This window comes from Giraffa tippelskirchi, chromosome X (assembly GCF_054371585.1).
Source record: "Giraffa tippelskirchi isolate mGirTip1 chromosome X, T2T-mGirTip1v1.2.pri, whole genome shotgun sequence".
Taxonomy (NCBI): Eukaryota; Metazoa; Chordata; class Mammalia; order Artiodactyla; family Giraffidae; genus Giraffa; species Giraffa tippelskirchi.
The window spans coordinates 119,748,288-119,761,774 of record NC_137289.1 but is presented as its reverse complement, the minus strand read 5'-3'; the positions used below and the strand labels follow the sequence as shown (position 1 = coordinate 119,761,774).

The 13,487-nt window shown below is 39.9% G+C and overlaps 1 protein-coding gene across 1 annotated transcript; it reads right to left on the bottom strand.

Annotated features, from left to right (window-relative positions):
• Positions 1-547: 547 nt before the first annotated feature.
• Positions 548-10,737, bottom strand: LOC145535744 (glycerol kinase-like). Its single transcript, XM_081564094.1, has 8 exons — positions 10,673-10,737; positions 10,058-10,159; positions 9,180-9,264; positions 8,192-8,312; positions 7,940-8,083; positions 5,613-5,693; positions 2,559-2,645; positions 548-732 (listed from the first exon to the last, which is right to left on the bottom strand). Exons 1-8 carry the CDS (start codon positions 10,735-10,737, stop codon positions 722-724), a joined length of 696 nt encoding a protein of 231 aa, XP_081420220.1. The 3' UTR covers positions 548-721.
• Positions 10,738-13,487: the final 2,750 nt, after the last annotated feature.

The following is a 13,487-nucleotide window of genomic DNA, read 5'->3' as shown; positions in this document are numbered from 1 at the left end:
ACACAATGTAAAAAATATAAAAAGGAACGAAAAAAAAAAAAAAGGAAAGTGTCCTTCCCTATAAGATCCAGATAGCAATTCAGTATAATTAGTGAGACCATGTAAAATACATGAAGAATTTTCAGTTTTGGCAAATACTTTTTAGAAAAATGCCTAAAGAATGAGGGTACGAAATTTCTATTTTAAGAATTTAGTAGAGGCTTCCATTTAAACATTTAGTGAAGATGTTGTGGTCTCCCTAATAAGCAGAGAAGAGGACTTTGGGTAGGGGAGTCTGTTAAAAGGAAGCAAACAAAAAATCACAGATTTTTAGCCAGTTAGTAATAGCCCCTTAATGAAGCGTGTGTAGTGCAGGAATCAAATCCTGGCCCATCAGAATTTGAATATACGTGATGAAAGATTCCAATGGATAGGATCTGAATTCTTCCTAGATCTTACAGGGAATGAGGCAGGAAATGATTGCAAAGGAGGGGGTCAGCCCCAAAGGTGGCTGGTCCAATCTTAACTAGTGCTGTTAAAAAACACACCAAATGTTTCTATAGCATTCTTTCTGCTGCATTTTCTTTATTTCAAGCCACAGGTCTACTTGGAGGATCATGCAGCAAGTGGCTTATAAATAAAATCAGTCTATGAATAGTGTCATCACATTAAGAGACAGAATCACTGGATTCTCTCCATAGGTAAAGAGCTCGCATCTTTGGAATCCATGAGTTGGTAGTATTTACGGCATACCTAAAATGGGACAAAAATCATATATATCAATAATAATCAACATGCAATTTAGGAGTTAAAGCAATGAAGATGATTCGATCATTATTGAGCTAGAAATTCCATATGATTCCTAAATATTGCTTCACAGGTAAAATGCAACAAATATAACTGGGCCAATTTCAAAATTAGCAAATGAACGCTATTGCTAACTGTTTACCAAGACAAGTCATTCCAATTTTTCTCAAATCTCAGCATATGTTACCAAGAGAGATCCTAAAGATGGCAATCATATCTATTTTGGAAGTCTGGGAATTTGGACATTTACTGTATCCTTTAGCTTAGAGATATGTTATATATCCTATTTTTTCAAAGACCAAGCTTTTTCATTCTGTACTGGCATCAAAGGGAAACAGAAGGGGAAAAAATATCGATGAAAACATTCAGCTGCAATGCTATTTTCTTTCCTTTTCCAGACCATCATAATGCAGCCAAAAACAAACAAACAAGCAAAACAAAACAAAAAAAACCTCACGATAAAGAAAAAAAATAGAACTTTTCCTAAAACAGAATTAAAAAAAATTTAAATTATAGTTCTTCTGGGGAATACTCAGACTCTTCCACCAAACATTCCTGAGAAGCAGAAAGAAAATAAGCATCTGCTAATTCTGTACAGATTTATGTATACAGAAGCCTTTTGTAAGGTGTAAAGCACTAATACCAACATGGTTGTTATGGAAGAAAAAGATTTGAACAAATTTATTATAAACAAGAACACAGAAAAAGGTAAATCTAATTTTAAATTCTCATGCACATAATCATGAAATTTTATCATAATTTAAAAGATAATTTAATGTTCTGCTAATGTAGATAATTTTTATTCCCTTTCTGCTAATGTAAATAACTTTTCATTCCATATTTATATATAGTGCTTTAGTGATGATGCCAAGCTGATTAATGCTTGTCAGACTTCTAAAAACAGATGTTCTCCCATATCAATAAAAAATTTTTACATTTTAAACCCAGGTCATCTTGTAATTAATTAAGAGAAATAATTCAACTCTTTCCCTAATTAAGAAGATTTTTTAAATGTTTCACTTTCTTGGCAACATATGAAGTATGTCATTTCCATTTAGGCCATTAATTTGAAGAAAAACTGAGCTATTATCAGGAACAACTTCCAAAAATGATTATTATATTTAAATTAATGCTGGTTACACAGTGAGTTTTATAATGTACTGAGCAATTTTACTTTTATAAGAATATTCAGAACATGCAAAAGTAATAATTCAGTTTGAATTTCACCCCCAATTTATTTCAGCAATAATTAAAAAAAAATTTCAGTTCACCAATGTATTCTCTTAACTAAAATAAAAGTGACAATACATTTTCCCCAGGTTTAGAGTTTTACAGAAACTCTGCTAACATACTCTGGCCGAAAGTCTTACCAGGATTGAAATGTTAAGACTTGTGTAGAAGATTTTCATAAGCATGAAAAACAACTTAGGCACATTTGAAAGCAAATTCAATTGATTTCAAATACTATACATTTCATCTAACACTCTGAACATCCTTTCATTTAAGCATGAACAGTAGTACTTGTGCTTACTGCTGCACTTGCCAGCAGAATGTAGCCCCTCAAAGAAAATCATCTACTAAAAATCAAAGAGAATAAAAGCAGAGTCACAGTCCTTAATTCTGAATTAAATGGTATATTAACTAGACCTTTAATAGATTTTCCAGGTTCCTAAGAACAGGAAGAAGGAAAAATACTGAAAACTTTCTGTTGATTTATACACAAATACATTAACGCTAACTCATATAATTGTCTAATTTAAAGAGGAACTGACCTGAGAGGTACCTTGCTCCGATTAACATTACCACGCTACTCACTATAAAAAAGCCCAAGGGTAGACTACAGAAGATACTAGGGTCACCTGTTGTCATCCGAGTAGGAGGGAATTCCAGTCAAGCAAACCAAAAGAGAGACACATAATTACAATATTTGTGTTAAGAATCACATGATAGCAAAAAAAAAGTTATAAAAATAGTATCAAAGAGTTATTACTTTAAATCAAAACCAGAATCCAAACTGAGGGCTTATGACAGTTAACAAACGGTACAGATAGCATGCCACAAATAGCAAGAACATAGAGCATATAGACCAACATAAACCTTCCACTGGCAAAGCCAAAGAAAGCTGAAGGAGAACTTTCTTTTTGGGAGGCTGCTGATTTTAGCTTTCTTGGTTCTTCCCCAAAAGATACTAAGTGAGCAATCCCATTCCCCATCCAGATTAAAATTATAGATCCTTTGGCTATCAGAGAAGAGTTATATTAGTCCAATTCATGAGTTTGAAAATGAATTTCAAACCCTATTGGTTTCATTTTCTTTTTTACACACAGTTGGTATAACAAAATGAACCTGAAAATTAATGTTACTATAATTTAAAAACTAAACTGTATTAATCTACATTTTAAAATATTGTCTGAGAACACAATTGTTTTGATATTTTCTAACCTGATTGAAAACATTTCCTTTAAAGAATAGCTAGATAGATACAGACATAGGCTTTTCTTGAATTTAAACATTATGTATCTTGAACATTTAACAATTTTTGAAGAAAATGTTATTTTGGTGGGTTTGGAGTACAAAGTCATGAAGTCATTACTTATCATAAGCTCTCTCCAAAAAATATTAAATCCCCAATCATTTCTACAACATTTAAAACATATTAAATTGTATGTTAAAAATTCTTTACATTCCATTCAAATATAGTTACCAACAAGAAAATAAATATGAATGCTTCAAAATTGGCAATATGCTTTGGAAATTAAGCTAACATAATATTCTTCCCATAAATTAAAACTATTTAAAGAGGATAAGAGGCCAGGCAGCAATTTGAATAGCCTTATGAGATCATCAAAACAAGATTCTATCTGTACTATTATTACATAGCTTACATTGCATGAAGAACAATCAGCATTTCACTAATTGAATATTGTTATCTGGATTATTATACAGTTTTTGAGACTCTCAAAATGTTGTACATGAGTGCTTTTCATAAATCTACTACAAATTGTTTTTTACACTTTGCCTTAAATACACTGCAGCCTAACTGAAACAAAAATCAAGTTTGAAAAATCGAAAGCTCTCAAAAAATCAAATTATTTTATCATCAATTCTGATGGCAGAAACAAAAGAATCATGTAATTGTCTTTATCCACTTTTTCTTGGCATTTTAAGTTCACTGACAGTAAGGTAAGCAAACAGAGAGAAAATGATAATTGGCTTTGTGGGAACTTGGCGATTAAAATCATATCCTCAACTGCAAGTAAGGAAGAAGTATGTATGGTATCAACATGGAGGCAGATACAGCGAGGGAGGGGAACAGGTTGAATTGTGCCGTTTTATTTATTTATTTGGCCATATAATATTTTTTTGGCCATAAAATAAATAAAATACATTTTATTTATTTATTTTTTGGGAGCATGCGGGATCTTGTTCACTGACCAGGGATGAACCTGTGCCCCATGCATTGGAAGTGTGGAGTCTCAACCACTGGACTGCCAGGGAAGTTTCTGTGCCATTTAAAAAAATACAACTAGTCAAAGAAATCACGGAACTCATTTTCATCAGCTTTTAACTGAGGGCAACCAGAAAATAAATCAGAGTGCACGGCTGTTGCGTCCTTCAAAGCAACTACCACTGTGCTACAAAAAATACCTATGATTGAGAAGTTTAACTGCAAAAGGTCTCAAAACTGCAGACAATCTTAGCAAGAAAGGCTTTGTCACCATCTTAGAAAGAAAGGTGGGTCTCAGAACAAAAGATGTCAAGACAATGGATATTAAGCCTAAAGCTTATTTAGGATAATAAACAAAAGCTTCAAGTAGAAACAGGATGATCCCAGAAGCTTCTCTGAAAAGCTAGATACATTAAAAGTGGTTCTTGGGACTTCCCTGGTGATCCAGTGGCTAAGACTCTGGGCTCCTAATGAAGGGAGCCCAGGTTTGACCCCTAGACAGGGAACTAGACCCCACATGCTGCAACTAAGCACTGGTGCAGCCAATAAATAAATAATTTTTTAAAAAAGTGGTTCTATACTCACTTCGGGGTTGGAAGGCAGGCTATATTTCATTTATAAACTCCTCTCTCTTAAACTATATGCTTCAAAATATTATTGGCCATTGTTTCATTCATTAAATTCCAAATCTTGTATTTAGCAACGGATTACAATATCATGCCATATTAAAGGTATGTTAAAGGCTGTTTCAATATTAAAGGCAGCTCAGAGCTGTTTACAACTAAATAGTTTATTTATGGTAGATACCTTCCCATCTAAGTGATTAAAAACAAAAGTCCTCTAATTTCTGCCAAGAGCATTTCCCAATTATGACATTTCTAATTTACTATGCTTGGTAATTTTCTTCCTCTTATTTCAATGAATTCTCACAACATACACTCACTAAGGGCTTGGGAGCAGTCTAGGAAGTCGTGAAATGTATTATGAAATCAATATAGCTTTTGGTCGGTTCAGGTCATGAAGACAGCCTCCCAAAAAGGCAAAGTCAGTTACGAAGAGAAAAAAAAAAGTTTAGTTGATTTTTTTTTTCATTAGGAAGAAACTAGAAATACTTTTACTTTTAAGAAAACTAAGTTATCAATCAAAGTACCAGGAATAAACTAATAAGGAAAGGTATGGCAGGATAGAGATAAGCACATATATCAATCTGATAATTTACATTTTATGTTTAGAACTTTAAGTATTTTCAAAATGTTAGAAACTATGAGCATATGATAATGCTATTCTTCAGAGCAGCCTTGCTAAGTATAAACAGATACTTAAAGAAGCTATTTAACATACTAGGACAAAGTGGCAATAACAAAAAAAACATTTTTACCACTTTCTGAAGACTGAGTTGTAACCCAACCCATTGATTTCATCACAGCTTTCTTCCATGTAGAATAACGAATTTCACTTTCTAGAAATAGAAAGTAGGAAAACCATACATAAGAAAGGCAGTTTACTGAATGTTAGGTGGCAGACTGGACGGGAGGGGAGTCTGGGGGAGAATGGATACATGTATACGTATGGAATCATCTGCCAGGAGACTCCAGTTCGATTCCTGGACTGGGAAGATCCACTGAAGAAGGGATAGGCTACCCACTCCAGTATTCTTGGTTTCCCTGGTGGCTCAGACAGTAAAGAATCCGCCTGCAGTGTGGGAGATCTGGGTTCAATCCCTGGGTTGGGAAGATCCCCTGGAGAAGGGACAGCTACCCACTCCAGTATTCTGGCCTGGAGAATTCCATGGACTGTATAGTCCATGTGGTCACAAAGAGTCGGACACAACTGAGCGACTTTCACTTTCACACGTATGGCTGAGTCGCTTTGCTGTACACCTGAAACTATCAATAACAACTGTTAGTTACTATGCTACTGGGAAGTCGCTCAGTCGTGTCCGACTCTTTGCGACCCCGTGGACTGTAGCCTACCAGGCTCCTCCGTCCATGGGATTCTCCAGGCAAGAATACTGGAGTGGGTTGCCATTTCCTTCTCCAGTGGAACTGCCCGACCCAGGGATCGAACCCAGGTCTCCTGCATTGGAGGCAGACGCTTTAACCTCTGAGCCACCAGGGAAGTCCGTTAGTTACTATACTCCAATAAAAAATAAAAAGTTTTTTAAAAAAGAAAGACAGTTTACTAAGATGTTCTAAGTACTAATATTCACTCATCATTCTTGACAAATTGTTTCACTTATTCAACTGATGTTTGTTACACTGTATTTAACTGACATGGAGCTTTACCAGGACTCCGATCCCAGTATGGCTGCCAAAGACTGCCAGTGACGGCAGAGAGAAGCTTGTGTGGAAGTTGGAGGGAAATTCAGCCTGGTCTGCAAACTGAAGGGAGATGCAGAGACAGGCTACCTGCTAAGACCAGGTCATTCACAAGCAGGTGGTGATGAATTAGAAAGGAGAATCCTATTTGATCTGCCTTCTCTTTGGGGGAAGGCAGAGGACCTTGGAAAGTGAAAGTCGCTCAGTCGTGTCCAACTCTTTGTGACCCCATGCACTGTAGCCCGCCAGGCTCCTCTGTCCATGGAATTCTCCAGGCTGGAATACTGGAGTGGGTAGCTGTTCCCTTCTCCAGGGGATCTTCCCAACCCAAGGATCAAACCCAGGTGTCCCGCATTGCAGGCAGATTTTTTACCATCTGAACCACCACAAAATTCACTATGATACCATTTTATAGACAGCTTTTTAAAAAGGTTTAAAACCAAATTGAATATATAAAACCTGACTTTTGTACACAAACTTAATTACAGGTATTAGAGCTTCCCAGGTGGTGCAGTGGTAAAGAATCCACCTGCCAATGCAGGAGATGCAAGAGACATGGATTTGATCCCTGGGTTGGGAAGATCCCCTGGAGGAGGAACTGACAACCCACTCCAGTATTCTTGCCTGGAAAGTTCATGGACAGAGGAGCCTGGCGGGCTACAGTCTATTGGTCGGTCTTGTGGCTTAGTTTTGTTTGTTGCAACAGTGAGTCAAATATTTAATGCTCATTGATGTACATTGTTGCTGCTTTTGTCAGGCTAGCCCTGCTGTGCTTAGTTAAAAGTTACCAGAATGGTCCTTAGCCCAGTTAATCCTGTCCTAAGACTGGGCATTGGCACTAAAGATGACCCAATGCAGACATGATGTGTCGGTGGTCTATATATCTCCCTTGTCACTGTCAGAAAAGGTTACACTAACAGGCTACTAATAAAACTGATACTGTGGCACTGTTATCCTTGTACATGAAGAGACTATAAACAGTAGAAGTGAATGGTAAAACAGTGATTATAGAAGTTTGTTTTTTTTTTTTTAATAGGGAACTATTTCTCTTATTCACATTCATTCAAATATGAAGCCAAGTATGTTCAGCAGCTGAATATGAAATTACCTTTGCATTTGCAATCTTATTTCATTTCTTGATTTGTGACTAAACCACCAAACTCTCTCTCCCTTTTCACAGTACACCAATCTTCAGTTTTTACAAGTACCCTCACTGAAAAAGGTAACTGTGGAGCACAGGGAACTATACTCAATATTATGTAATGACCTATAAGGGAAAAGAATCTGAAAAACATAGTATATATAATTGAATCACTTTGCTGTACTGCTGGAACTAACACAACATTGTATTAGAAATCAACTCTACAATAAAAATAAATAAAAGTACCCTCAGCGTTGATCTGAGGTTCAAATCGCTCCATTGTGACAGCCGACAAGTCCTCAGGCTCCAGACTCCAGACTCCAACCCCTTCTGCAGCTCCTGCAGCCATGGCGGCTCCCAGGGCAGTTGTTTCAGGCATGGACGGCTTCACTGAGGGGAGCGAACAACATCACTATCTTAGCAGTTACATATGCCTGAAAAATCAGTTCTTCCAAAAAAACATGACTATTGGGGTTTGAAGGAATGAGGGTTACTGACCTACTGTAATATACAGAATGTCTGCTTGTAACTGCATAAGGATTTTGTTGTTGGTCATTCCACCGTCTACCTGCAAATGGCTGAGTGGAATTCCACAGTCGCAGTTCATGGCGTCCAAAATCTGAAAAAAAAAAAAAAAACCAGTGCAATGAACATCATCAAAGTACCACACAGTAATATCTCAGAAAATAGCCATCTTCTACTTAAAAATACGCAAAAGCTCCCCAAAGCCTACAGAAGGAAAATTGAGATTTCTTCTAGGTCCTCCTTGATCTGGTTACCACCAACCTTTTCTCTTACCACTCCTCTGTACTCACCTCTATATTCAAGCAAGCCAGACAACTCTATTTTGCACCCTGATTTCCTGCCGTGGTATCTATGTTTGTGCTACTACTCAAATCCTTTGCCTAATATGTGTCGCTCAGCATCCCCTCAACTGTAAAATGCCCAGTGCCCAGCAGCTAACAGGAACTTAGAAAGTAATGACAGCTGGGAAAAGAAAACAAACTTGCATTTATTACATCACAGTTTAGGCAGGCTTAATTTAAAAAAAAAATTGGGGGGGGGGCCTTACTGTGCAGCCCATGGGATCTTAGCTCCCTGACCTGGGATGGAACCCGTGCCCCCTGCAGTGGAAGCATGAAGTCTTAATCACTGGACCGCTAGGGAAGTCCCCAGGCTTAATTTCTGATTATGCTGGGAAGATTGAGGGCAAGAACAGAAGTGGGCAGCAGAGGATGAGATGGTTGGATAGCATCACTGACTCAATGGACATGAGTTTGAGCAAACTCTGGAGATGGTGAAGGACAGGGAAGCCTGGCGTGCTGCAGTCCATGGGGGTCACAAAGAGTCGGACACAACTTAGTGACTGAACAACAAGAACAAGCTTATTAAATTCTCATAAAATTCTAGCATATACATATATATAAAATTGGTTTAGGAATAATAAAGGTGGATTAAGTACAGGAAAAAGGCCCATGTTGATTACCTCTCGAGTTTGGAAACAAACAGCTTCTAATGCAGCAAAAGCAATATGGCATTTATTGGTGAACTGAGTGAGCCCACAGATGATCCTAAAAATACACACAAAGATTTTTAAGATTAGAGCAGAATAAATGAGTCATCAATCGGGAATGTGCTAAATATGGAAAGGTTGAATTTGGTACATAGACGTGTACGGGGTCAGGGGGGGAGCCAAAACTGGGCACAAACATTAAGTAGCTGGCAAAATCCTTATAGTCTACAATGTTGCATCCACATATGAAAAAGTTCATGATCTATCTGAATAGATGACAATAATATAAAACCAAATCAATATTCATTTAGATGATGGCCTTTTGATACATAACTTGCAGGTATCTTGAAGATAAATGATAATAATACTAACATGAATAGGAATATGGCCGGGGCTTATTTTCAGATGACATAACTTCATGGGTTTTTTTTTCTAATATTTATTTATTGATTTGGCTGAACCAGGTCTTAGTTGTGGCAGGTGGGATCTAGAACCTAGGTGCCCTGAACTGGGAGGGAGGGCAGAGTCCCAGCCACTGAACCACCAGGGAAGTCCCTGGAGTTCTTCTTTATGTCATGCCACGGGGCATGCAGTGTAGTATCTTAGTTCCTCAACCAGGGATTGAATCCATGCCTCCTGCAGTGGAAGCGTGGAGTCCTAACCACTGGACAGCCAGGGAAGTCCCAACTTCTTAGAGTTTAAAGGTTCTACAATTATACTTCCCAAGTATAAAAGATTTCCTCCATATTTCAAAATCATTTGAAAATATAAAACTATTAACCAATAAGTTCTTAGCTAATATAGTAAATAAATCAAGACTGACAAAAGCATACCTTATTTTCAATTCTTACCCTCTTGCACTGGGCTCCCAATAAGGTGCATACAGCCCCGAAAATGCTGGGACGAAATAGCAGCCATAAGAAGTACCTACTTCTTTAGCAAGTTTTTCTAACATTAAAAACAAACGACAACAACAAAAAAAAAACACAAAAAATCATTCTAGTATATACTACTTCTTTCCATCAACAAGCACACGTGTTTAAAAAATTAGGACGGGACTTTTGATTTCCTAATATGCAGTACAGCAAAATGTTGCTAATTGTAGCAGAATACAAGCAGCAAGAAAAGCAAATTTCTCCACATTGAATACCTACCACTAAAATATAACCCAGTCCAAGAATGACAGGAACTGGATTAGTTTTGTTAAGGTATTGTAGCTCATTTCCACTATTTTTAAAAAAATATTTAATTTATTTTCGGATGTGCTGGGTCTTTATTGCTGTGCACAGGCTTTCTCTAGTTGCAACGAGTGGCAGCTGCTCTCTAGACATGGGGCACAGGTTTCTCATCGCCAGTGGCTTCTCTTGTTGTGGAGCACCAACTCTGGGGCATGTGGCCTCAGTAGGAGTGGGGTATGGGCTTAGATGCCCCATGGCATGTGGGATCTTAGTTCCTGGACCAAGGATTGATCCTGTGTCCGGTGCATTGGCAGGCGGATTCTTAACCATCGGACCATCAGGGAAGTCCCCATTTCCACTATTTTTAAGGTTGCTGACTAGCAGATGAAGAAGTGGCCTTCATTGCATTCGGAATCAGAAATGTGTCCCTGTGTGTGTGTCTGTGTGTGTGTGTGGGTCTGTCTGTGTGTGTGTGTCTGTGTGTGTGCGTCTCTGTGTGTGTGTCTGTGGGTGTGTCTGTCTGTGTGCATGTGTCTGTGTGCGTGTGTCTGTGTGTGTGTCTGTGTGTGTGTGTCTGTGTGTGTATCTGTCTGTGTGCGCGTCTGTGTGTGTGTCTGTGTGTGTGTGTCTGACTGTGTGTGTGGCTGTCTGTGTGTGTGTGTCTGTATGTGTGTCTGTCTGTGTGCATGTGTCTGTGTGCGTGTGTCTGTGTGTGTGTCTGTGTGTGTGTCTGTGTGTGTCTGTGTGTGCGTCTGTCTGTGTGCATGTGTCTGTCTGTGTGTGTGTGTCTGTGTGTGTGTCTGTGTGTGTGTGTCTGTCTGTGTGTGTGTATCTGTCTGTGTGTGCATCTGTGTGTGTGTGTCTCAGTGTGTGTGTGTCTGTGTGTGTGTCTGTGTGTGTGTCTGTGTGTGTCTGTCTGTCTGTGTGTATCTGTGTGTGTGAGTCTGTCTGTGTGTGTGTATCTGTGTGTGTGTGTGTCTGTCTGTGTGTGTGTATCTGAGTGTGTGAGTCTGTCTGTGTGTGTGTATCTGTGTGTGTGTGTGTCTGTCTGTGTGTGTGTGTCTGTGTGTGTGTCTGTGTGTGTGTCTGTGTGTGTGTCTGTGTGTGTCTGTGTGTTTGTGTCTGTCTGTGTGTGTGTGTCTGTATGTGTGTCTGTCTGTGTGCATGTGTCTGTGTGCGTGTGTCTGTGTGTGTGTCTGTGTGTGTGTCTGTGTGTGTCTGTGTGTGTGTCTGTCTGTGTGCATGTGTCTGTCTGTGTGTGTGTGTCTGTGTGTGTGTCTGTGTGTGTGTGTCTGTCTGTGTGTGTGTATCTGTCTGTGTGTGCATCTGTGTGTGTGTGTCTCTGTGTGTGTGTGTCTGTGTGTGTGTCTGTGTGTGTGTCTGTGTGTGTCTGTCTGTCTGTGTGTATCTGTGTGTGTGAGTCTGTCTGTGTGTGTGTATCTGTGTGTGTGTGTGTCTGTCTGTGTGTGTGTATCTGAGTGTGTGAGTCTGTCTGTGTGTGTGTATCTGTGTGTGTGTGTGTCTGTCTGTGTGTGTGTGTCTGTGTGTGTGTCTGTGTGTGTGTTTCTCTCTGTGTGCGTGTGTCTGTGTGTGCGTGGTCTGTGTGTGTGTGTCTGTGTGTGTGTCTGTGTGTGTCTCTCTGTGAGTGTGTGTCTGTCTGTGTGTGTGTCTGTGTGTGTGTCTGTCTGTGTGCATGTGGCTGTGTGGGTGTGTATCTGTGTCTGTCTGTGTGTGTGTGCCTGTCTCTGTGCATGTGTCTGTTTGGGTGTGTCTGTGCATGTGTCTGTGTGTGTGTGTGTGTGTCTGTGTCTGTGTGTGTCTGTCGGTGTGTGTGTGCCTGTGTGTGTGTCTGTCTGTGTGTGTGTGTCTGTATGTGTGTCTGCCTGTGTGTGCGTCTGTGTGTGTGCGTCTCTGTGCGTGTGTCTGTGTGTGTGTCTGTGTGCATGTGTCTGTGTGTGTGTCTGTGTGTGTATCTGTGTGTGTCTGTGTGTGTGTGTCTGTCTCTGTGCATGTGTCTGTGTGTGTGTCTGTGTGTGTGTCGGTGTGTCTGTGTTTGTGGGTCTGTCTGTGTGTGTCTCTGTGTGTGTCTGTGTGTGTGTCTGTCTGTGTGTGTGTGTCTGTGTGTGTGTCTGTGTGTGTCTGTCTGCGTGTCTGTGTCTGTGTGTATGTCTCTCTGTGTGTGTGTCTGTGTGTGTGTCTGTGTGTGTGTCTGTGTCTGTGTCTGTCTGTGTGCATGTGTCTGGGTGTGTGTGTCTGTGTGTGTGTCTCTGTGTTTGTCTCTGTGTGTGTCTGTCGGTGTGTGTGTGTCTGTGTGTGTGTCTGTGTATGTCTGTCTGTGTGTGTGTCTGTGTGTGTCTGTCGGTGAGTCTGTGTCTGTGTGCGTGTCTGTGAGTGTGTCTGTCTCTGTGTGTGTATCTGTCTGTGTGTGACTGTCTGTGTGTGTCTGTGTGTGTGTCTGTGTGTGTGTCTGTCTGTGTGCGTGTCTGTGTGTGTGTCTGTCTGTGTGTGTGTATCTGTGTGTGTGTCTCTGTGTGTGTCTGTCTGTGTGGGTGTGTCTGTCTGTGTGTGTGTCTGTGTGTGTGTCTGTGTGTGTGTCTGTGTGTGTGTATCTGTCTGTGTGTGTGTCTGTGTGTGTGTCTGTCTGTGTGCATGTGTCTGTATGTGTGTCTGTCTGTCTGTGTGTCTGTGTGTGTGTGTCTGTGTGTGTGTCTGTGTGTGTGTTTGTGTGTCTGTGTGTGTGTCTGTCTGTGTTTGTCTGTGTGTGTCTGTCTGTGTGCATGTGTTTGTGTGTGTGTCTGTCTGTGTGTGTGTGTCTGTTTGTGTCTGTGAGTGTGTTTGTGTGTGTGTTTGTGTGTCTGTGTGTGTGTCTGTGTCTGTGCATGTGTCTGTGTGTGCGTGTCTGTGTGTGTGTGTCTGTGTGTGTGTCTGTGTGTATGTGTCTGTGTGTGTGTCTGTGTGTGTGTCTGTGCGTGTCTGTCGGTGTGTGTGTGTCTGTGTGTGTGTCTGTGTGTGTGTCTGTGTGTGTGTGTCTGTGTGTGTGTCTGTGTATGTGTGTTTCTGTCTGTGTGTGTGTCTTTGTGCGTGTGTCTGTGTATGTGTCTGT

Coding starts and splice junctions, on each gene's coding strand:
- LOC145535744 (XM_081564094.1), bottom strand. CDS start 10,737: ATGGGGACTTCCCTGATGGTCCGATGGTTAAGAATCCGCCTGCCAATG. Junction 5,694..7,939: donor ACCTCAGATCAACGCTGAGG/GTACTTTTATTT, acceptor TTCTATTTCTAG/AAAGTGAAATTCGTTATTCT. Junction 2,646..5,612: donor AACTCAGTCTTCAGAAAGTG/GTAAAAATGTTT, acceptor GGATGACAACAG/GTGACCCTAGTATCTTCTGT.